Source organism: Schistocerca cancellata, chromosome 11 (genome assembly GCF_023864275.1).
Source record: "Schistocerca cancellata isolate TAMUIC-IGC-003103 chromosome 11, iqSchCanc2.1, whole genome shotgun sequence".
NCBI classification, from domain to species: domain Eukaryota; kingdom Metazoa; phylum Arthropoda; class Insecta; order Orthoptera; family Acrididae; genus Schistocerca; species Schistocerca cancellata.
This window is the reverse complement of record NC_064636.1, coordinates 65,350,761-65,375,117: the sequence shown is the minus strand read 5'-3', so window position 1 is coordinate 65,375,117 and position 24,357 is coordinate 65,350,761. Positions and strand designations below refer to the sequence as shown.

At 43.7% G+C, this 24,357-nt stretch overlaps 1 protein-coding gene across 1 annotated transcript; it reads right to left on the bottom strand.

Moving 5' to 3' along the window:
- Positions 1 to 4,389: 4,389 nt before the first annotated feature.
- Positions 4,390 to 24,342, bottom strand: LOC126108885 (uncharacterized). The gene is made up of 4 exons (XM_049914245.1): positions 24,294 to 24,342; positions 21,903 to 22,476; positions 17,938 to 18,084; positions 4,390 to 4,814 (listed from the first exon to the last, which is right to left on the bottom strand). The coding sequence occupies exons 2-4, from the start codon at positions 22,463 to 22,465 to the stop codon at positions 4,427 to 4,429; spliced, it is 1,098 nt and encodes a 365-aa protein (XP_049770202.1). The 5' UTR covers positions 22,466 to 22,476; positions 24,294 to 24,342; the 3' UTR covers positions 4,390 to 4,426.
- Between the last annotated feature and the right edge of the window lie 15 nt (positions 24,343 to 24,357).

Here is a 24,357-nt window from a genome sequence, read left to right as displayed (position 1 = left end):
AATCTGCATTACGAAACTCTGCACTTGGCCGGTGGCCACCCGAGCGAGAAGCAGAAGGCGTACTTCTGCGCATGCGCGGGCGTATCGAATCCGTCTGCTGACTCTTTGATGCTGGCACCCTTTCTGCCTCCAGACGGCTGTCGCGCTGGACCTGTACCGTACGTTTTTGACAGTTCCGTCACTCTCTTAATAGTAACTGGTTACAGAACAGAGGTGCGTTCCGTTCGGACAGCTAGGCCAACAAATTTAGTTAGAATCAATGTTCGTGTCCACCGCAAGGTGCAGCGACTGTCACAATGTATCTGTGAAAATATATCATTTTAGATGTTTCAAACAGGTAAATGAAGTCTAAACATGAAGATGAACAATATTCAGGGCCAACATTTTAATCAGAGTCATTTGTTTTGCAAACAAATGACATATACAAATTAGATTGAAATCGGTCTGCTCTCTCTCGCAGGCGAATTGTTCGATGTACTGACTAGCCTCTAATTCGCATCGTGTAGCGTGTGCGCTTCACATATACATATTTACCAAAAGATGTGTGACATCCTGATTAAAAATTAGTCCGATCGTGCATATGTAACGTCAGTCCCGGATGGCGCGTAAATATCTAAGCGGAATGTCTCAGCGACAGAACATGCAATTGCACGTCTGCTGGGATAAAGTTGGACGTTTTCAGGTGTAAACCCATCCCTTAAAAGAACTGCCGTTGCGCTGTTGATTTCTGGATCGATAGTAATGACAGCTTCAAAGTCAGCGGATGTTCCTACACCTGTCATTGAGACTTGCTGCAAAAATAATACATTACATGTATTAAATCATCCATAGCACTAATTTTGACAGAGGTTGTTATCGAAATAATGTTTAGTGTTAGTACATAGTGGACTGCCATTAGATAGATGTGGCGTGCTGTGACATAACTGCGAATTTGCTGCGAGAGCGGGTGAAAATATCTTTGTAATACCGGGGCATTAAATGGCAGCCGGACACCGCTATCTGCGATCGTCACCGACTTTGAAACTGTCGAGTACAACTGGAGCAGTAATCGCTAAACAGTATTACACATTTTATGCGGGAAGTGATCGTTCCGCTTTAGTTTCGGCCCCCCTGTCGTGTGGCCGGTCTTTTCTCCGCCGCCGTGGTCGGACCCCCCCTACCGCCAGCTCCCGCCCCGCCGCTGCTTCTACGCATGCGCGGCCCTCTGCCGGATTCGCTGCCCGCATTCTGCGTCGCGCCCCCACCTGCGAGTTTCCCCTCGGCGACTGCGCGGGCAGCCTGACGCCACCTGTTGCTGTTTGCACGGGAATAACAGTGTTGTAAGCGTTTCTGCCCTACAGACAAGACCGAATGTTTACACAGGCTTTCGTTACGTAGAGAGTAATGCAACATGTTACAGATATGGTGCTCTTTCCAGAAACGACTGTTTCTTTGGCGTCATTTTTATCGATGAAGTTCGGATCTCGGAAATTTCTTTGTTATCTCGTGATCTGGCGCGCGCAGACGCGTACTTAAATGAAAAAAGTGCCGTAAACTCATCGCTGTGAAACCGGTCTTGAAACGCATTTGGTCAGTACACACCTGTCTGAAAATTATTTCACAATGCTCTTCAACTTCTTCCACTGATACCCGCGCTGTTGGTGCTGCAGAGGAAAGGAAAGCTGAAGCCTGTTTCTCGTCACTCTTGCTAATCACAATAATATTCAACTTATTTTCTATTTCTCTTTACGGTCGTATTCAGTGACACTGTAACGCTCTTGTCATAGCTGATTCCCCGCTCTACCCTAACAGATTCGAAAAGTTCGGGTCTATTTGTCACTTGCAAGCCTAAGATGCTGTCTTCACGACTCATTTCTCAGATTAATGGCCCGAGGTAGTTTATGAGTGAAGCACTTGGATCACTTTCTCACGATTCCCTGGCCCTGCCAACAGTCTCGGGCACCTATGTCGCCCACTGCAGAGATGGCAGGTTAAAGGTTCCACCTAAACCTGTAACATGGCGAGGAAATGCACGGCAGATGTCTTCCGGGTTTCTTACTTTCCATTCAGAGCTCTTAATAGACGAGTAGTTCAAAGATATTTCTAGCATCGCGACTGCAACAGGAAAAGGCCGGAACAGCTGTGATACTCAAACTGTCCTCCGCCACACACCAGAATGTATCTGTGAAATTATCATTTCAGACTTTCCAAATCGGTAAATTATTTCAGAAAGGCGTTATCTTGTGAATTTTGGAGCAGTTTTGACACAATGCGGGATGCGTTACATTTTATCTTCATTTGCACAATAGACACGACAGCAGATCTGGTGCAGTTATTGTTTACAAGTTTGAAGATAAGGATTTACAGTATTCAGGACCAATATTTTAATTTCAGTTATCTGTTTTGCAAACAAATGGTACGTATAAATTACATTGAAAACGACCTCCTCTCTCGCAGGCGAATTGTTTGATGTACCGGCTAGTCTGGATTTCGCATCGTGTAGCGTGTGCTTCGCATACTTCCGTACAAAATTTAATTTTTACATTTTTCTGTCGCACTGGACTGAGATTTACGTATTTCGATATCAAAATAAATTTTAGCCATTTCTCAGATACCAACCACACACTTAGAAGCACTAGTTTAAATAAATGCGAACATGTTTGAAAATATATGACGTCCGTTTCGACAGCGGATGTCTGCCGTGAGTGCTATTGTGTTTGACGATGCGAAGAACACAGGTGGAGTTCTGGCCTGTTTTCCGTCTGCTGACGCGTGCCATACCGTTCCAAAGTGCCGTAATAGCAGAGTGCAACAGGTGAATGGCGTTAGGCGCGATCCGAATTTTGGGGAGTCACCGTTTCTTTAGGACGCTCTAGCGCGGTCACCACTCGTCGTCAGAAAATCACAGCTGATTGCTGCATGTTGTAGAAGAGTTTATCCAATTTAATTTTGTGTTGGGGTTTCAACTTTGAGAAACACGTGGTCTTTGTGAAATAAATGAAAATCTGAGAAAAGTCGGAAAATTTTGAGGCTTTCGTTGTAGAGCCGACATACAAGGCAGGAAGCACGAAATTTGGATTTAGGAGCCCAAAACATGTGATTGTGGAATCGCTGAGAAAAGATGTACTGCAGTTTGTTACCAATTGGTATTTTTGGTCATTGCCCGTAGCGTCGCTCTGGATAGTTACTGCTAGATATTTTACGGTAGGTAACTTACTGTTTCCAGCAATTTGTGATCAGCAGTGTAATTGTACAGTAGTGGATTTCTTTTCCTGTGTATGCAGAGTGTATTACATTTATTTATGTTGAGGATCAAGTATTCATCAATGCCGTGGAGGTCACTCGCCAAGTCAATACTGTCTCCTGGCGTCGCTGCTTCCTCACAGAGAATGTTGAGGAGCTTCCGTGTGTAACGCCGCCACATGAGGGCCACAGAAGCTCTTGTTCAGAATGCAGTCTGCCACTTTGGTCACACATGCACGCACGGGGATGGCAAGTCTAATTCTATCACAGCGGACAGGGGAATGAATGTTCCAAATGTGGTCTGCTTCCAAAACGCCTATAGAGATGTTAAAGTGTACTTTGGGAAACTGCCGTATAATTCCAGTGTTGGCTGCAAGTCCCACGTGAGTGAGTATAATTCGCTGAGAGATGGCAGTTTGTTCTGTAAGAGCAGCAAGGGAGGTGTGTGGGAGGGAAATGATTTTAGGTGATTCTTCAATTCTCTTTATTTGAAGGTGAGCTGGCAGGAAGCCTGCAGATGGTGTGAGCATGATGTGGTGTGAGCACTGCTACCAATGTGACATTACAGTTAAACACGAAAAGTACTTGTGCAGTGCACGCACAGAAGTGAATTCAGTGTGAGGTCGCAAGTGAAGATACATTCTAACTGAACAGCTTATATGGCAGTAATATTAGAATGGTGCAGTTCGCAGTGATGTGATGTAGCAACATAGACACTGCTAGCAAATGGTTTGCGGTAATTAGGTAATGTAGGAGACTGGTGCAAAGAACTAACATTAACGTACAAAAACCGGTATTCTCGCATTTGTGTCTTGGAAGAGATTGGGTGTTTACGTTTCGAAATACAGGCGGTTGTGAGAGACGTCGGCTGTATTCTTGTAAGCTGTTTGAATATTGTATGTGGGACGAGAAACACAAGACAGAGAGGGAGAGAGAAGTGGAGTTTATGAATGAGTATTTGTCAATTGTTGCTGAGGTTTTGCGGACATTGCTTCTGAAATGTTTTACAGAGTGAATTCTCGAAAGGAAGGTCTGTCACGTTGGTTTACAGATATCTCCTGTTGTTGCAGTAGTTGTGGTGTTACTGGAGGAATTGTGTGGACTGCAAAAGGTAGAAATGAATAGAGAAAGCGTTCTTTTTTTCAATTTTTTATTTTAATATCCTGTACAATGAAGTACATGTCATTTCCTCTAGTGGCACGTATTAACGCCGTGTTAGCATCTCGACGATCTCGTGATGGTTGTACCGCCTAGCGAAGTCCAGGGGGGTCCTCCCACCTTGAGTCCTCAGCCCCCTGTCGGCTCCGGCCTCCAGCAACGCAGCCACCACTTCTGTGTGGCCACGCAGTACCGCCACGTGCAGCGGCGTCTCCCAACACATATTCTTCGCGTTGGGGTCGGACGCCGCAGAGAGCAGCAGCCGCACCACAGCCGCGTGGCATCCCTCTACAGCGCAGTGTAGGGCGGTGCACTCGCCCACGCCCCTCGCCGCCACGTCCGCCCCAGCCGCGAGCAACGCCCGCACCTCCTCCACCGCCCCCTTAGCAGCCGCGTCTCTCAGCCTCCAGCCTCGCTCTGCATCACAAAGGCTCCTGCACAAAACATCGACACACTTACTCTCTACTATCGAGACACACACACCAAATGAAACATACTGTAACAGCCGCAAAACTGCCAACAATTCGGAATACACTTCTTCCGAGCGACAAGTCACAAACCTAGAAATCTCGCTTCTGCGATACGGGTTAACCAGCGTATTACAGACAGATCCACAGCACTAGCCCATAATCAAAAACTTCAGCCATCTGCCATTAAAAATAGGTGCACTCCATCTCTTAACAAATTCATTTGGCACATTTCCTCATAGTTCACTCCACAGATCCGCCTCCTTTCACCTCGGCATGCAGTTGCTACACAATCCTTCATCTACATTCAAACACACCCCAAAACTACCTTCTCTGGGTACCAATTCCTTCAGTCACTTAGGAAGAAAACACTAGAAACTAAACGCATCTGTAAGCACTGAAATACTACTTCCTCACAAGACAGCTAAGTGATTGAGACCAGTAACATGGATATTTCCTGACATACCGACATAAAATATAAAAGTCACTGCTTCGTACACAATAAGTCGGTCGACATATTTCAAATACAACAAGGGCACCAGGTCGGCTCTACCTGACACACACACACACACACACACACACACACTACCCGCTGCATAATAATCGTCACATGTGCTCATATAATCATGCATGCAACAAGACATACATCCACTGGAACATTCATTTCCATCTGCTTACAAACTTTGCAACCCACCATATGGTCTGTGGCAGGCGGTATCCTGCACAACTACTATACTCGGTCATGTTAACTTTGTGTAACTTTTTGCATTTTCTGAAAATTCTGGACACAAAATAAGTTACACACCACTACAGAAGGCGTAAAACTTTACATTTATACTTAAAAAGGTCTAAGTAAACTTAAAGTGTACACCTGCTACGCTGCTTCCGAGTAAAATTTCTCTTTCAGTAGTAGTACAAACACTTAAACCGTAACTTTAGACCAGTCTCAAAAAAGTACTGTATTTCCTCTATCTAATGCTATGCATAAATTAGATCATGCCAGAAAGAAATCAGGTGCCTGTAAGAAATAGAAACAGACAGTGTTGATTCATTATTGCATGTTCACTTACAAATATCAAAATACTTGTACAGATCTGGCATTGCTGACCTTTAACCAATGCCGCGGGAACCTCTCCCCACAGTTAAAGGCTAATCCCAAGCGAGAGAGCCAGTAAGAAGCTCCAAAGACATGTGAAATACCAACTAGAAACTACAGACGTAATAAAACTGCTGCATTCAGTACAAAATAATCAATGTAGGTGGAGCAGCAACCATATGAAACAATAGTAGTAAGTGGTACATATAAAAAGTTCTCAACTGACTGCAGTCATCTGCTTTATCCGTTCCGCTCCCAAGTAGAGCGAGGGAGAAACGACTGCCTGTATGCCTCTGTAAGAGCAACAGTGCCTCTCACCCTATCTTCACACGCCTTGTCTCAAGTGTACATTACCACAACTAGAATTGTTCTGCAGTCAGCGTCAAAAAACAGTTCTCTAAACTTTCTCAACAGAGTTCCTCGAAAAGAACGTCGCCTCCCCTCAAGTGATTCCGATTTGAGTTCCTGAAGCTTCTGCACAATACCTCTGCGCCACTCGAAACTACCGGCAGCAAATCTAGCAGCTCAGCTCTCAGTCCTACAGCTGTCTTCCTTTAATTCTACCTGTTGCCGATACCAAACACTCCAGCAGTACTCGAGAATAGGTCGCACCAGCGGCCTACATGCAGCCTCATCTACAGGCCAACCACACTTTCCTAAAATTCTCCCAACAAACTAAAGTCGACCCCCTTGCCTTCCCTACCACAGACCTCTCAACCTCGTTCCATTTCGTATCACTTTGCGAACTCTCGCTCAGACATTTAAGCGACACCTCTGTGTCTAGCGGAACACCTTAACACTACGTGTCTGTTTTTCCTACTCACCTGCATCAACTTACAGATGGCTGCCATTCGTCACAGCAACTAGAAATTTTGTCCAACTCGCCTTGTGTCCTCCTACACTCACTCAACGATGACATCTTACTGTACACTAGGGGACAGTCAGCAAACAGCTGCAGATACCTGTCCACCAGACCATTTATGTATACAGACAGTAAGAGCGGTCCAACCACCCTTTTCTGGAGAACTCCTGCCTCTGGCGAACGCTCGCCACTGAGGACAACATACTGGGTTCTGTCACGTAAGAGCTGAGGTCCACTCACATACATGGGAACCTATTCCACACGTTTCTATCTTCTTCAACAGTCGACAGTAATCCACCGTGTGAAATGCTCTGTGGACATGTACGAATATGTTATTCAGAGATGATCGACAAGCGCACCACATCACATGAAAATCTGCACAATGCAAAGAATTCCGATCTTTGGGGTAAAAATGGCTCAGTCACCTCTATTGCAATCACAGATTGTATTAAAGAGTCGGCACAGAGAGAACTGGGGGCTAATGTTGCCCGTCTCAAAAAGAAAGTATTGTAGTTTACACACAAGTCAGACTTGCCGCTATTGGACGCATCAGAAAGGCGACCGAAAATAAACCACGCAGTTTGCCAGAACTGCCAACAAAGTGCACTACGAAATTTGGAGTATAAATCCATCATTGCAAGCAGCTTCTCAAAATAGGTAATTAGATCAACCATAGGGACTCTTGTATGGCTAAAAACTAGTGCTGACATTACACAAATTAGTTGTTGCCGTAAAAACAAAAAAAATTATTTTCCTTCGAAGAAAGCTGTTTAGCGTAAGACACTGCATGAAATGCAATTTATTGCAACAGACATCTAAGTAAAGGAAAGGTCCCTCTAGAGAGAAGTCATTACTGACTGGCGATGCAAATACTTGATACAAGTCAGGAAATTAACAGAACTCTTTTCTATCGACGAAACTTGGGTGGTGAACCAACGACATTCCTGTTAGAAGATGGTGACAGGGTCGTGACATTGGCACCAAAATGGACAATATGATAGTGGAAGCAACAGCGGTGAATGATGAAACCAATACTTGGTTTATTTATTGGTCTACATCAATGTCGTCTTCACCAAGATATTTCCCATTACATATTATACATTTATTCCAGTGGTTCTTCCAATGCTTAAAACTGTTCTGGAACAATCCTTATGGTAGCGTTTAGTTCTCTCAGAGGTGCAGTTTGAATCTCATCTCTTATGTAAAAGACAGCTCTTTAAGGTTTGTCTTTATTTTTGGGAACAAAATGTCACACATGGAGCGAACGTGGGGCCAAGGACATCACTACAGTATTGTTTCTAGCCAAACATGCACAAGCTGGCAACGAACTGTGAGCAGGTGCGTTATCGCAGTGCAGAAACAATGAACTGTTCCGCCACAAAGCGGGACACCTTTCCGCGTTGCTTCAAGCCATCGGGGTTGAGCTGGTGAGAAGATCTGCCTACTTGGGACAAGGAGTCGTGGTGCACTGTACTGTTAAAACCGAAGATTACTGTCAGAAACGTAACATTCACATTTCAGTGGTGTTGGCCATCTGTCACCGAAACAATTGAGTGTTGGTTTACGCATCGTTTGGTTTAACTCTCAGTTCGTCTTCTATTATGAACTTCTCGTCATCCTCATCTTCTTCTAAAGGTTTATACCAGTCGTAAACACCTATTTCACTCGTAGTATACTCAGCAAAAGCGGTATATAATATTTCTAAAACCACGATGCATTTTAATCCGTTCTCATAGCAAATTTTAATACAAATGCGGTAATCCGTTTTTACAGTAAACAAATAGTCGCTGATACTCTTAAAATACCAGTATCCTTTCTAACACCTGACAACACACTAAGTAACCGATACGCATAACGTTGTACACACAATGACAAAAAGGAAGTAGGAATCTGAGTAATAAAACGCGTGAAATGGCGAGTTTCCCGTTACTTCTGAGCACTACTCGTATCACAAGAATGGTTGCGCTTCAATCCACCCAATCAAGGGGAACTTTTACCTCTTAGAGCAAACACAATGGAAGAGCAAGTCTTCAGTTGTCCGGTATAATTACACCACATTTCGTTTATAATCGGTTCGGAATATAATCCATACATTTAGGAGGGAATTGTAGATGAAAATGCATACAGGAGAACAGGCATTCTGTTCTGACGTATATTTGTAATAGATGTAGCAACCCTGGCTTTTGATTTCTGTTCCTGTGTTGATGTAATTCACTCCACAATGTCGTGTTTCGGGAGATGGCTATCGTGTGCTGTCTCGCAGTGGTGCCAACTCATTTACCTAAAAATGAACGCTGCCCGGATGGGTCTGCACAGTGCGTCGCCACCGATTTAAGGCGCGCGCCGCGGAATCGCCGGCACGGCATTTCGGAACCGAGGCGTATAGGAAAAGCAGGCAGGCCATTCCGGCCCCAAGCGAGTAAAAAACTCGCAGACGCCCTCGCGCGCCTTGACGTCACGGAGAGGAGGCTGCAGCGCCGAGCATTCAGTTTTGAGACAGCCACGAGCAAGACTCGCTGTTAAGTGTGCCGTGGCACATTGCATTAACAGTGCTCGGACGACGACGGACGTTACTTATCACGTGTTTCCCACGGATGGGCACTTGCGACGTGAATGGATGGTTCGATGCAAACGCAAGGACAAAGTGAATGTGGAAACTGCACGTGTGTGGTCAGGTCATTACCGGCCACAAGATTTTGAACGGGATCTGAGAAATGAGCTTCTAGGGTTACCTTCAAGAAAGAAGTTATTACCAGCAGCAATCCCCTGCATAAATATTCCGAACTGGCGTGGACAAGAAATTGTGGAAAGCGGTGATGCAAACGAAAGGGTAAGACGTCTGCACATACATAACACTTTCAATAATTGAAACTGAAAAATTACCGTAATAAAAACGAATTCACATAAATGCAATGCTTTTTGACGCATTACTATATTGCTTTACGGGAGTGAATGACTCGCTATATTGTACAGGCAATAAATAATGTTGCTCAAGTGTATTTGCTTTTCCTCCTGGATATAATAGCTACATTTGTCTTAGAAATAGCCTTTTTTTTAAGTATTCTCGATATGTTGACTATTTTAAAGCTAGTATATAGTTCAAATGACAAAATCAGCATATTTCGCGTAATTTGTTTACATTTACTTCTGTAACAATAGCTGATGCTGACCAGTTGACTTCGCAGCGTAGTGGTATGGTTTCTGACTCCCATCTTGGTAATTTTTAGGAGTAGTAGGCCTACTCGGTAAATAATTTTACAAATAATAAAATTAAAATTAAATTTATGCTTTAGAGATCCGGAAGACGTGCACAACGCTGTGGAGCAAGAAGTTTGCAAAATCTGTCTTTGACAGCTTTAGAAACTGTGCCACCGAAAGAAAGAAAGTCGACCGAACCGCATGTACAGACTGCGTTCATGAACCCACTGAAGTAGTGAATAAGGATTTGGAAATTAAGGAACTGAGGGCCGAGACTGAACTTTTAAAAAAACTGAATGCACAGAAAGAAGCGGCACTAAAAAATGTGATGCAGCCTTACGAAGTAAAACGAACTATCTCCGACGTGTTCTTTCGTCGAAGCGGGCAGAAAAGTCATCTGACGTGAAAGCAAAAGTCATATTGCACAAAAGTGTAAATAGTGTATTGTCAAAGTGTTTTACACTGGCACAAATAAGATGTCTATTAAATGAAAATAAAAGGGCAAAGTGGAATTCGGAGGACATTGCCCATGCGTTAACTTTAAGAGCTCTGTCACCTAAAGCATACACTTATTTGCGAAAGCGAAAAATTCCTTTGCCTTGCAGGGCAACCCTTCAGAAACGGACGAAGGAATTTAAATGCAGACCGGGTATTCTTTAAGATATCCTGTGTTCATTGAATGAGGGGTCAGCCAGACGGGTGTCACTCGCACCTCGCATTTACCTTAATGCCACCCTTGCCATCTGACACTCCAGTGGGAACTGCTGAGGACGTGATTTTGAGCGTGGCTCAAAATATTGTCTTTCTGCGCTGCAGTGCATGGCAAACGATTCTGAAAATGTGCGCTCACTTCATCAGGTAGAATACTAACGGTATTGAATTACCAATGTATGATTTGGCACGATACTAAATTACATTGTGGGACCTCACTTCATCCACAGGGTGATTAAATGGAAATACGTATGCACATATTCTTACTAACATCCAGCCTGTCCTCGTAGAGGTATTTCCGTGGACAAGCGACAGTTCATGTGGATCGAACACGGCCGCCGCCCAGACCCTCCCCTGCTCCAAAGTGACCAATGAATGGAAAGTTTCCTGACCGTTGAATGGGACGGAATGCTGCAGTACAAAGGCCAGCCAGGTACCCTGATATGACTCAAATGGATTTCTTTCTACGGGGAGCACTGAAAGATAGAGTCTGTCATGAACCCCAGGTATGTCAGATGATGCGCGCCAGACCACACAACGACGTATCATCCAATGTAGCTTGTCCAGTTCATCTCCCTCTCTCAAACAGCCATTCCAAATGTGCCTAGCAGTCGATGGTGTGCAATTTGACTATATTCTTAATTAAAATGTAAGAACACACTTCACTAAGGAAAGTATTTAGTTTGTGGATGACAAGGCATCAGTTGTTTTGAATAAATGTTTAGCTTATTTAAAATCTATTCCGTCTACGTACAATTTCGAGCAGTTTCTAATTTCTAACTGACAGCAGGTCTTTTGCGCTGTAGAACCACCCGGGTGCTTCCAGGCAGAGACAGGCTGAGCTGACAGAAGGTCATGGGATAGCGATATCTACACATACAGATGGCAGCAGTATCGCGTACGCAAGGTATAAAAGGGCGGCGTGTTGGCGCCGCTGTCACCTGTACTGAGGTGACTCCTGGGAAAGGGTTTCCATCTTGATAGCCGCACGACGGGAATTAACAGACTTCGATTGCGGAATTATAGAACTTGTTTATGACTGTTCATATTTTTAAAATTTAGTTTCCCATGTATCGAAATTTAATAAAATGCCGTTGTGGCCTTTTGTAAGTGCTCTGCAAACAAAGTGCAGTCTTTGTCTCGCCTTCGCCACAATATTATCTGTGTGGTCATTCCAATTTAAGTTGCTCGTAATTGTAATTCCTAGGTATTTAGTCGAATTGGCAGCCCTTAGACTTGTGCAATTCATCGTATGCCCAAAATGTATCGGATTTCTTTTAGTACCCATGTGGATGACCTTGCACTTTTCTTTGCTTAGTGCCAATTGCCACTTGTCGCACCACACAGAAGTCTCTCTAGTTCATTTTGTAATTGGAATTGATCATCCGATGATTTTACTAGACGGTAAATTACAGCGTCATCTGCGAACAATCTAAGGGGGCAGCTCAGATTATCACCTAGATCATTTATGTAAATCAGGAACAGCAGAGGGCCTATGACACTACCTTGCGGAACGCCGTATATGACTTCTTTGTTGACATCTCTGCGAGGAAATCAAGAATCCAGTCACACAATAGAGACGATACTTCATACGTATCAAATTTGATTAGTACTGGATGTATACGTGGACAACAAAAAAATTTCTGGATTTCCCGCTTAAAAATACGCTTTCTCCCGCGTGAAAACACTTTTTCCGTCTTAAGTGACAGTATATTTTCCCTCGGAAGTGCAAAACTTATCAATCCTTTGAATGGTTATGGTTTTGGACATGGGCATAGAATTTCCTGGCACTTTAGAAAACGAAACTCAGGGAAAAATACACGTTTTGGAAATATCTTTGATGTCAGCAACATGTACGTTGCGCATTTTGGTATTACGACAGCACACATTGGAATTCCACCAAACACCGCATGTTACTTTCCGAATCACAGAAATCGAGATTGCGATGCGCTTTTGTAAGGCAGTCACAGCCCATGTCACGTGATCTCGCCAGCTCATGACAGCGAGTATTCAGGGCATAGGGCGCGTGATGTAGTCAGCCAATAGCAACATCCCTGCTAAGCAGCGGTAACACACGAGTTAATGGCTTACATTAATATACATAGTGTTGCTACAAGCAAAGCAAAGCTTCCACATATAACATTGGTCACTAAGGTTAATAAGCTGCAAGAGAAGCTAGTCTTTCGATATAATGTTGATTTTTTGCGCGTGTTACACTTTAAGATATATCACACAAATGTGGCAGTAAAATTTTTAATAATGACATAAATGTCTGATCTTCAGGGTTCGAAATTCTTCTAAATGGCCATCCTCAAAGAGTTGATTTTTAAATTGAGTCAAACACTCTGCGATTTAAGAATTCCATGGTACATCCTCGCGCGTAGTCCAACATACGTTAAACGATATTTACTTTGAAAGTAACGCTTTTCAAACAAGCATTCGCAATATTCTTCCACGACCTGCTGGAAACAGGTTCGTTCCAGCAGCTGCCGGAGAGCGCCAGGTAAGAGGCGCCCCGAGCTTGCGCAGCTAACATGACGTAGGAAGCCCGTATGTACGTACATGTAAAACATTAATAGATCTTACATTACGTTGTAAAAGCCGTAAGACGTCACAGGGTACTCCAAGAGATCAGAACTTCGGGAACCATACTAAAATGTGCACATTTAAACTGCTACTTAAACTGCACATTCGTATGTCCAGATTCAGATGTAAATTTTCTTGGAGTACCAGTACTGCATTATCTAATGTTTGGTTCTTTATTATGGCATAATGCCGTACGTGCTAGAAGATGAAAACTTGCACTTGAAATACAGCGAACAGTTGAAACTAGCCAGTACTGTGGAATTAAAAATTTCGTTTCAAATACATTGGATGTCTGTGCGGAAAAGGTTAATAAAAGCCAAATTTCTTTAGCAAACAGACAAAAATAACTTCATTGTTCTGCAAGGCGATTAGTGCTTGACTGTCAGAAAGGTGGAAATAAAATAAAATCTGAAACTAATAACGTATATCAGCCTTCGGTAATTATGTGAATGTATTTTAATTCACTTGATACCTCCCGGCCAAAGATATCCGCTTTGCTTTCATCTGACGCGAGAGTAAACGAAGGAGAAACAGCAAAACCACTAAACGTTAACACGGGCCACGTGGAGACTGCCCGCTGTAGTTCAGACTTCTCTGCCCATCAGCCTCGCATCTACGATATTTGCGAACCGGTCAACACTAAAAAAATCGAATTTTCAAAATTACCCTATGTGCATCTTGTAAAACACATCATTCTGAAAAATTTGAAACAAAAACATACGTGTTCGAGAAAATATAAGACATGTTATTTGGCCTTAAGTGTGCCGAAGTGCAGCGCTACGCCTCTTCACACAGCGTTCTCTTACTGCACTGCACGTCACTGCACTTCGCACTGTGGGACTCAAATGTGTGTTTTGTAACGGATGCCATCGAACTACATTCAGGACAGCGGAAATTAAAATGTCCTTTGATTTTAAACAAAATAACCTCGCAATTAATACTGGATGGAATCATTTGTAACCGGAAGAAGAAGAACTCTTCAGAAAATTTGGATTCTTTACTGCCTAATAGCTAATAAATTTCTGTTCTGTGTGACATAGAATCAAGTATAGGATACACAAAACCAGATAAGACAAGAGACAAGCAAGACATTACATATTTCTTCAATCCTTGCGTTCTTTTCTCACTAATCTTGCTCTAGCATTACATGCCGTGCTTTCCTTTCTGCGGAAGAATCTGTTACCTCATCAAAATTCGTCAAATGTTTTGCTACGTGAAAATGTACCAAAGACTGGTGTGGTTTCTCGATCTCATTACGTGTATAGTCACTGTTTGCAGGACGAAAGAAAATAGGTCTTTCTAATATTGCAGCAACTGTCACACACACCAAAGAAGCGAGATTGTTTTGGTAATAATGGTCGTTTTTATAATATGGCAGAATATAACTCGCCAAGTACCAATATGAAATGCCTGTTTCGCCTACTACAAGCAAAAGGCTTTATGTCAGGAAATAGTTTCATGTTTCATTCGTAAGCTCCAGTTTCTTAAGCATGAGCTCGAAAAGTAGAAAAGTAGTAGTACGAAATTTTTGTATAAATTTGGAACCGCCCTGTTTCTTCTCCTTCCTCGTTCTAACAAAATCTTCTCATCCCCAATTCTGTAACTATTCCATTTCAGTGTCAAAGCTCATTCTCCAGTTAACTCCACTAACTCTGCCAGAATCACCGGTGTAGTAATTATCCAGCGATTATTCTCCGGTTAGGTGTTATTACGTGTTCGTACAACGCGTTTTCCGTGCTACTCCCAGAATGGAACTTAAGCGGCTGCTAACCAGGAAATGTACAACTTGCCCTCTCTAGTGTAGCGACCTGGTCAAAAATTTTCTGTCAAACTTTCATTTTCTTTGATACAGTGACAAGATAATACGTTAATATTTCGTATCTGTTATTGCTGTTGGTCGTTCATTTCCACTCTGGTAGTCTGAATCTATGGACGTAGCTATTCGCTCATCATCTGCATACCAGTCAGTCACACACACACACACACACACACACTACATTCACCCGTGCGGCTTTATTCCCCTCAGCTCGTGTAGCCCCGTCCCCTCTTGTCTGCAGGAAAGTTTATTTCCAGATGCGACGAGGATTCCCCTGGCAGGTACATCACGTACACTATGCACGCATTCAAAAATCAACTTATGATTCATTCAGAATTCAACTTAGAATGTGATCAAAAATGTTCAAAAAGCAACAGGGATGAGCTTCAAACTCTTTTGAATAATCGATAGACCAATGTGCTCTAGATGCTAGGTGCTTTGTGAAACAAGGTTATTTTTCCTCAACAATACGAATTTGCCCCCCCCCCCCCTCGCCACCGAAATTGCCGCCTGGTTCAGATACTCCGATTTGCTGCGTGCAGAACCAACAGTGACGTTCCTGTTTCCGGAAGCGGGAGAAGGTACTACTCAGACGCGACTCAACTGCGCAGGCGCGTGATTCCGCTTGTAACTGCTTAAATGAATCTGATGTAAACAGTTGTGACTTAACGCTCATCGGAGGTAATTTGTTGTTACTAAGCACTGCATTGTCTTCTTACAGCCTTTCACACATTTTGCTGTTGGCAGACGCTTGTATGAGCACTGTGTGTTTTTTGTTTATATATGAAGCATTTCCTTTGGAATTTATATTTCATTCCGTCGTTCATATTTTGTTGCTGCAGTATTATTCTGCAGTAGCGGAATACAGTAATGTCCTTTGTTAGAGTATCGGTTATTACCAGTCAAAATGACAATAAATTAAATGAAAACTAAATCAATGGAAAACTCCCGGGATTCTAGAAAATTCTCCTGTTTTTCCTGGTTTTCCTGCAGATGAAAAAATTCCTGGGGCTTTCCCGGATCTTCCGGGCCGTATACACCACGTAATAGTCTCTTGTTAGGAATGGTATCAAAACCCTTCTGGAAATCAAGGAATATGGAATCAATCTTAGATCCCTTGTCGACAGCACTCATTACTTCATGGGCATAAATAGCTAGCTGTGTTGCACAAGAACGATATTTTCTGAATCCGTGTTGGTTATATATCAATAAGTCATTTTCTTCAAAGTGAGTCATAATGTTGGAGTACAGTATATTCTCCAAAATCCTACTGCAAATTGAGGTCAGTAATATGCGTCTGTAATTCAATAGGTTACTCCTATTTCCTTTCTTGAGTATTGGTGCGACCTGTGCTACTTTCCAGTCTTTAGGAACAGAACTTTCGCCAAGTGAACGGTTATATATGATTGCTAAGAAAGGCACTATTGTGTCTGCATACTCTGAAAGGAACCTGATTCGTATTCCATCTGGACCAGAACACTTGCCTTTCTTAAGTGATTCGAGTTGTATCGCAACACCTAAAATATATACTTTTATGTCACTCACGCTAACAGCTGTCCTGGTTTCGAATTCTTGAATAGTTACTTTGTCTTTTTTCGTGAAGGAATTAAGGAAAACTGTATTTAGTAACTCCGCTGTAGTGGCACCATCATCATTGTGGAAACTCTGCTTTTGGTTATATATAAAAATAAAAGTTAACTATACCATGGAATTATGCAAAACTTCTCCTCGGTGAATCAAATCCACTACTCATCACACCTGGTGACCATCATCCATCGAATACAGGAGTTTGTTTACGAGTGACGAGCAATACAGTGCTGTACGCATCTCCACTCAGCCACACCCACTGCATTTCTCACTTCTCGAGAGCAGATACCTCAACCATTAGACCAGCTGAGTGCGTTTGCTGGCGTAACTGGAAATGCCATTGTGGATGATGTTTTTTACCCATGGTTTGCTAACACTACCACCAGAGGTTCTCATGTACATCCTCTGCAGTAGGGTAACACACCCACCGATTCGATTTCCCTCTTGCTACTCTTCCCACAAGTCCCCCGGGATAAACTCTAGTGCAAGTGTCGATGAGAAGCTGAGTCAGAAGTGGAGGTGTGCTCAGGCAGCCTACTGCTCAAGGAGACTGCCTGCAATAAGCAGCAAATCTGGGTTCCTGTTACAGTGCGGCACAGATTTCCAATAGTCACTACAGACGTAACTGACCAGGGAACCATTTAAGGAATATTCGAATTACATTTTAAGACATACCCAAAACAAGCTGATCCTCATTCCGGTACTAAATATTAACTTTGTCATTCTTACTTGTATTTCTGTTTACCTTATTTTCGCCATTTCTTCCTCAGTGTCTTCAATAACTTATATCTACAACCATTCACATAAGTTTTGTTGATTGGAATTGTGTGAAAAATCCCGTTTCCACGCCCATTTAATTCAGAATCAATTTGTAAGACACACAATCATCACTAAAAACAAAATCTAGATTCAACACATCAATATATAAAGAATCTTTGGGAATGGGTATGATTTGTATGAGACACTTCCTACGTAACTACAGTTGAGTGACTCTGAACTGAACGTAATTCTCACTGCAAATACAGAGAACGAGAAATCTTCTGCATATGTGCTCAATCTTCAAAATATCATAGCCAAAAAAGTGAGAAAAGAGTAATGTTTAATGGCAACTGTAACCTCTATCCAAAAACTGAAGGAATCTGTATTTTATTTTATTTGCTATACCGGCTGGTTAATGCCAAAATAAGCAGTACTGTGAGGGTAAGACTTGGGCACGTGTGGCAACACAACTCACCGGAAGTAAGAGACGGCTGCGTCATCAAGTGGAGGGGTGTGTCGGGCAGACGTGGGAGGCGCAGCTCCAGCAGGAGTCCGGCTGTGGCCGCTGTGGGGTTGACGGTCAGAGTTGGGGGTGGGCCCGCCCCCTGTGGCGGTCGGCGAGCTGCACAGAGAAACACTGTGTGGGTGGGCGTGTTCGCACAGGGGCTCACTGCAGGCGGTAGAGCTGAGGGACTGTCCACCGGGGCAACAGAACACTCCGTGCCATCAACACCAGCCCGTCACTTAACGTGACTGTACCACCAATTAACTTGTCTTTTTCTGCACTACTTCTGCTATATTCCCCACTGGCGTCGCTTAAGATGCAAAACAACAAATTGTTCAAAATGAAGCACAAACCAAATTCCAAACATAAGGGCAAACAATTTTGCTGCCCTGACAAAACAACTTTCACACAGAATTTAGAAGCAGTTAAAGTCAACTGGCTGCTACATTTGGTTGTGAGGTAATTTGAAAACTGATATATGGATGCTGAATTATATCACTGGAGGAAGAGAGAGAGAGAGGGAGAGAGAGAGATCCAGCGATAGAGAAACAAACTGATAAGTTGGGGTATCAACTTACTGTTGAAACTATATGGTCATGGATATGCAGGCGCTGTTTGATGTGAAGTCCAAGGGAATGAAGAAGATGGACAAGAATTACAAGAGCTATGCTATAAAAGTTATCAAGAGTATATTCAAAATCTGCATTTGAGCAAAGCAAATAGAACTGTATATATGCATGTAATGTCTCCACAATTCGACTCATTGAAAAGACAGCAGTGGTGATGTGTTTCTTAAACAACAATTTTCGTGTTGAGTAGTTTGCTGTAGAGGCCACCATTAAAAGAAAAAAATGGATTACGCAGTGTATGGAAATTTATCTGATGGACAACGTTTACAACTTGTGAAGTAACCTGTAGCCTATTGAATATGGATTTTTTTTTAATTGAAAAGGAAACAAAATAGACTTGTATGGAGCATATGTATCCGAGAGACAGAGGCAACAAATGATAGCTGGATGAAAACGTCACATCAATACTGACGTCGTGGGAGGTACGTCGTACACCTGTAGGTGGACAGCGAATATAATCTGCTGTATCCCGGTAGCAGGAAACCTGATACGATTCCCTGGACGACCTCTGGTAACGCCACAGGGAACTTCAAACAAGACAGGGGGGGCAGAGATTGCCTGTCTGTTTAGTGAAAGGGAATGCACGGAAAATATTCGGGGCGATAGTTGAACAGAGACGAGAAGGAAATGTGATTGTAAGGCACAGCCTTGAGTGTGACAATGTTACTGTGCTGGCTGGAGCATTCTCTTCTTGTTTGCCCCCAGTGTGCACGACTAGCCCCAGTGCTCATAGCTCCTGCTTTACTGGATATCTCAGGGAGTCATACCCTGCTCTTTGGGGCCAGTCACCCAGGGGTAGCGTCTTTTTTAGTAATCAGGAAAGTCCTCAGTCCCGGGTTTGAACCTCAAAATCACTTAAATTTTGAATAAGAATCATCAGCATTGGTGTCTGAAGGCTTCCAGCATAAGGTGTCACCCTCTTTCAGCCAACAGCCTTTCCAAAGAGGGCGGATACTGAACAGGTAATTCAGTACTATGTAAGAGTCATGGAGGGACTGAAACGCAATCGTAGGGGAAGGAGTAGAAGAAAGGGTTACACGAGAATATGTACTTGATAATAGGAATAGGAGAGAAGAAAGGCCAGTTAAGTTCTACAGTAAATTTATCCTCGAATTAGCTGGTATAGTCTGTTCAAAAATCACTAGACGAGGGGGTATATTTGGAAAAGAATCGAAATATGGGAGGTTTAAAGTCACATCATATTATTGTCAGGCAAACATTTTGAAACCAGATACTGGGCTGTAAAGCATACCCAGGAGTAGATATAGAGACATAAGAATTTAGCAGTGATTAAGAGTAGGCTGAATTTTATGAGACTTGTCAGGAGCCTACGATGTACAAAGAAGTGGAATACAGTAGTACTAAGGAAAGAAGAGATGTGATTTACGTTCTCTGAGGCTACAGATACTGCAATAATAAGCAGCTCAATAGGTAGTTCAGTTGAAGAGGAATGGATATCTTTAACAACGACAGTAACAGAAGTTGGAAAGAAAAACGTAGGTACAAAGAAGCTAACTGCGAAGAAACCATGGCAAACATAAGAAATCCTTCAGTTGATCAATCAAATAAAGAAGTTCAAAAATATTCAGGAAAATTGAGTAATAGAGAAATATGTTACTTAGGAATTAAATGAATAGGAAATGCAGAGAAGCTAAGGCGAAATGGCTGCACGAAAAATGTGAAGAAATCAAAGAAGAAATGATTCTTGGGACGACTGACGCAGCATATAGAAAAGTCAAAGCAATCTTCCACGGAATTAAAAGCAAGCGCGGTAACATTAAGAGCACAATGGGAATTCCAGTGTTAAATACAGAGGCGAGATCTGATAGTTGGAAGGAGCACACTGAAGGCCTCTCTGATTGGAACAACTTGTCTGATGGCGTGACAGAAGAACAAGCAGGAGTCGGTATGGAAAATATTGGTGTTTAGAATCAGATTTTAAAAGCGCTTTGGAAAATTTAAAATCAAAGAAGGCAGAAGGTATAGACAACATTCAATCAGAAGTTCTAAAACCACTGGGGGAGGTGGAAAAAGGTCTATTCTCACTGGTGTGTAGAATGTATGAGTCTGTCAATATACAATCTGACTGAGAGAAATATAATAATCACGATTTGGGAGACTGCAAGAGCAGAGAAGCGTGAGAATTATCGCACAATCAGCTTAACAGCTGAAGCATCCACGTTACTGACAAGGATAGTACACAGGAGAATGGAAAAGAAAATTGAAGTTCCGTGACGTTCATAGGATTTGTGGTCCTGGAGAAAGCGTTCGGCAATATCAAGTGGTGCAAGATGTTAGAAATTCTGACAAAAATACATGTAAGCTATAGGAAAAGACGAGTAACTTGCAATATGTACAGGAGGAAAGAAGGTAAAATAAGAGTTGAAGACCAAGAATGAAGTATTCGGACTAAAAAGGGTGTCAGACAGGGATGTAATTCTTCGCCCCTACTGTTCAATCTATACATCGAAGAAGCGATGACGGAAATAATGGAAAGATTGTAGAGTGGAATTAAAATTCAGGGTGAAATGATATAAGATTTGCTGATGACTGATTCTCTCAGTGACAATGAAGAAGAATTACAGGGTTTGCTGAATGGAATGAACAGTCTAATGAGTACAGAATATGGAATCAGAGTAAATCAGAGAAAGGCGAAATTGATAAGAAGCAGAAGAAGTGAAAACAGCGAGAGACTTAGCATCGTGACCGATGATCAGTAAGTAGATGACATTAAGGTATTATGCTATGTAGGCAGCGAACAAACCAAGGCCGAACGAACCAAGGCCGAACGAACCAAGGCCGAACGAACCAAGGCCGAACGAACCAAGGCCGAACGAACCAAGGACGAACAAAGCAAGGACGAACAAAGCAAGGACGAACAAAGCAAGGACGAACAAAGCAAGGACAGACAAAGCAAGGACGGACAAAGCAAGGACGGACAAAGCAAGGACGGACAAAGCAAGGACGAACAAAGCAAGGACGACGTCAAATTCACACTAGCACTGCCAAAAAGGGAATTGTGCTTACAAACCGACGATCAGTAAGTAGATGACGTTAAGGTGTTATGCAACACAGGCAGCAAAGAAACCCATGACGAACAAAGCAAGGACCAACAAAGCAAGGATGAACAAAGCAAGGACGAACAAAGCAAGGACAGACAAAGCAAGGACGGACAAAGCAAGGATGGACAAAGCAAGGACGAACAAAGCAAGGACGGACAAAGCAAGGACGGACAAAGCAAGGACGAACAAAGCAAGGACGACGTCAAATTCACACTAGCACTGCCAAAAAGGGATTCGTGCTTACGTGGCTTCTGCTGGTGGCTCACGGAGTTGACGGATGACTTCGTTGACTTCTTGCGGGTACTCGAGCACAGCGTCCGCCCAGCCCCACGTGGCCATCACCTGCGGGTGGTCCTTTATGAAGGCGACGGCAGCCCTGGTGGCGTCCGGGCACGAGTGCCTCACTGCCCTGACGGCCGTCGCCGCTGCGGTCTCGACGGCCAACTGCGAGATCAGCTGCCGCTCGCAGACAGCCTTCAGGGCCGACAAGCCGTAGTTGTCGGCTGCCGAGAGCAGCTGGGCGGCCGTGTCGGGCAGCTGGGGGGCCTGCAGGGTATACGTGTAGGCCACCAGGAGCCTCAGCACCGGGCCCTCCACGTCGTCAATGCTCACCTGGCCGCAGCTGGCCTCCAGCATGTCGTGCGCGAGCATCGCTTCGAACACGGGGCTCGCGGCTGCCAACACGGCCCTGTGAGCCGCCACCCTCGTCTCGCCCGCCACCAGCGTCACCAGGGCGTCTTCACCCCCGTCTAGCAGGGCGGCCAGGGCCTCGGTTGTGGTGTTCTGAACCTCCGTAACTGCCGACATGGTGGGTGGTCCTGAAACACATTGCCACTGAGCAGCCCTCACACTTCGCCCTCAACACTTATACGAGGCGCATGCATTCCCTGTATGAAACAACAGCTGTGAAAGTGTAGTCCGCCCTAAATCAATTGCAACGTCACCAGTTTCCTTCAAATGACAAGGGTCCGTACTGCTTCGCGATCACCTAAGGTTTGTAACTACCACTGTGGTGCTACGATAGACTGCTTTCACCTTCTAAAAATGTTATCGTTCTCAGTCAAAAGATGGTTTATTTATGTCATAGCAAAAAAATTATCAAAGCAACAAACTTGTTTCAGCCATAAAGTTACACGACTTATATTTAAATCCAAGTTGGTGGCACCTCTAACTAGGAAAAATTTTCTTCCTCCTTATCCCAAGTTCCTCAGATCCGTGACACCTGATCAGAAGCAATGTACATCTAATGCAGAAATCAGTTTCCTCGGTGAATGTCTCAGGGTAGGCACGATTAAACTTGACCGGCCACCTTGACCGAGTGGTTCTAGGCGCTTCAATCCGGAACCGCGCGCGTGCTACGGTCGCAGGTTCGAATCCTGCCTCCGGCATGGGTGTGTGTGATGTCCTTAGGTTAGTTAGGTTTAAGTATTTCTAGGTTCTATTGGACTGATGACCTCCGATGTCAAGTCCCATAGTGCTCAGAGCCATTTGAACCATTTTTGATTAAACTTCAAAACCAAGATGCCTCTCCTATTCCAGGAAACCTTAATGTTTTATAGACTGCTGTACAGATTTCCATGTAAATTCGTCTCAAAAACATTTCACACAATAGAATGCCCCGTGAGTAGCTGCTGCTGTAATCAGGTACTATTCCCTTAAAGGGGGCAAAGTAGGAATGCTGACGAGACGGACAGGTTTATGTTTCACGGTTTATGTTTCCATCTAGGATCATACACTGAAGCGCCAAAGAACCTGGTATAGACTTGCGTATTGAAATACAGAGATACGCAGTCAGAAAACGGCGCTTCGGTCGGCAACTTGTATGTAACACAAGTGTGTGGCGCAGTTGTTGGATCGGTTACTGATGCTACAACGGCAGGTTACGAACATTTAAGTGTGTTTGAGCGTGGTGTTATAGTCGGCGCACGAGCAATGGAATACAGCATCTCCGAGGTGGCGGTGAAGTGCGAATATTGCCGTACGTCCATTTCACGAGTGTACGTCGAATATTAGGAATCCAGTAAAACATCAGATCTCCGACATCGTTGCACCGGAAAAAGATCCTGCAGGAACGGGACGAACGACGACCGAAGACAATCGTTGAAGGTGACAGAAGTGCAACCCTTCGGCAAATTGCAGCAGATATCATTGCTGGGGCATTAACAAGTATCAGCGTGTGAAACGTTCAGTGAAACATCATCCATACGGGCTTTCGGAGCACTTTTGTGACTGCTCGACACAAAGCCTCAGGCCTCGCTTGAGCCCGTCAGCACCGACAGCGGACTGCTGATGACTGGAAACACGTTGTCTGGTCGGACGAGCGTCGTTTGAATTTGCATCGCGCAGTTGCTCGAGTATGTGTACGAAGACAACCTCGTCAATCGGTATACCATGTGTGTCAGCAGGGGACTGTAAATTCGTCTCAAAAACATTTCACACAATAGAATGCCCCGTTAGTAGCTGCTGCTGTAATCAGGTACTATTCCCTTAAAAGGGGCAAACTAGGAATGCTGACGAGACGGACAGGGTTGCAATTTTTAAAGGAAAAAGACATTGTCGAAGAGAAAAGTTTGCAATTTGTAAAGGAGAAAGACATTGTCGAAGAGAAAAGTCGTGTAACACAGCCTCTACTCACCTGGGACTCGGGGAGAAGTGACGTCACGGAGTGGGCTCAGCAGGCAGAACGCTGGTGCAGCAGT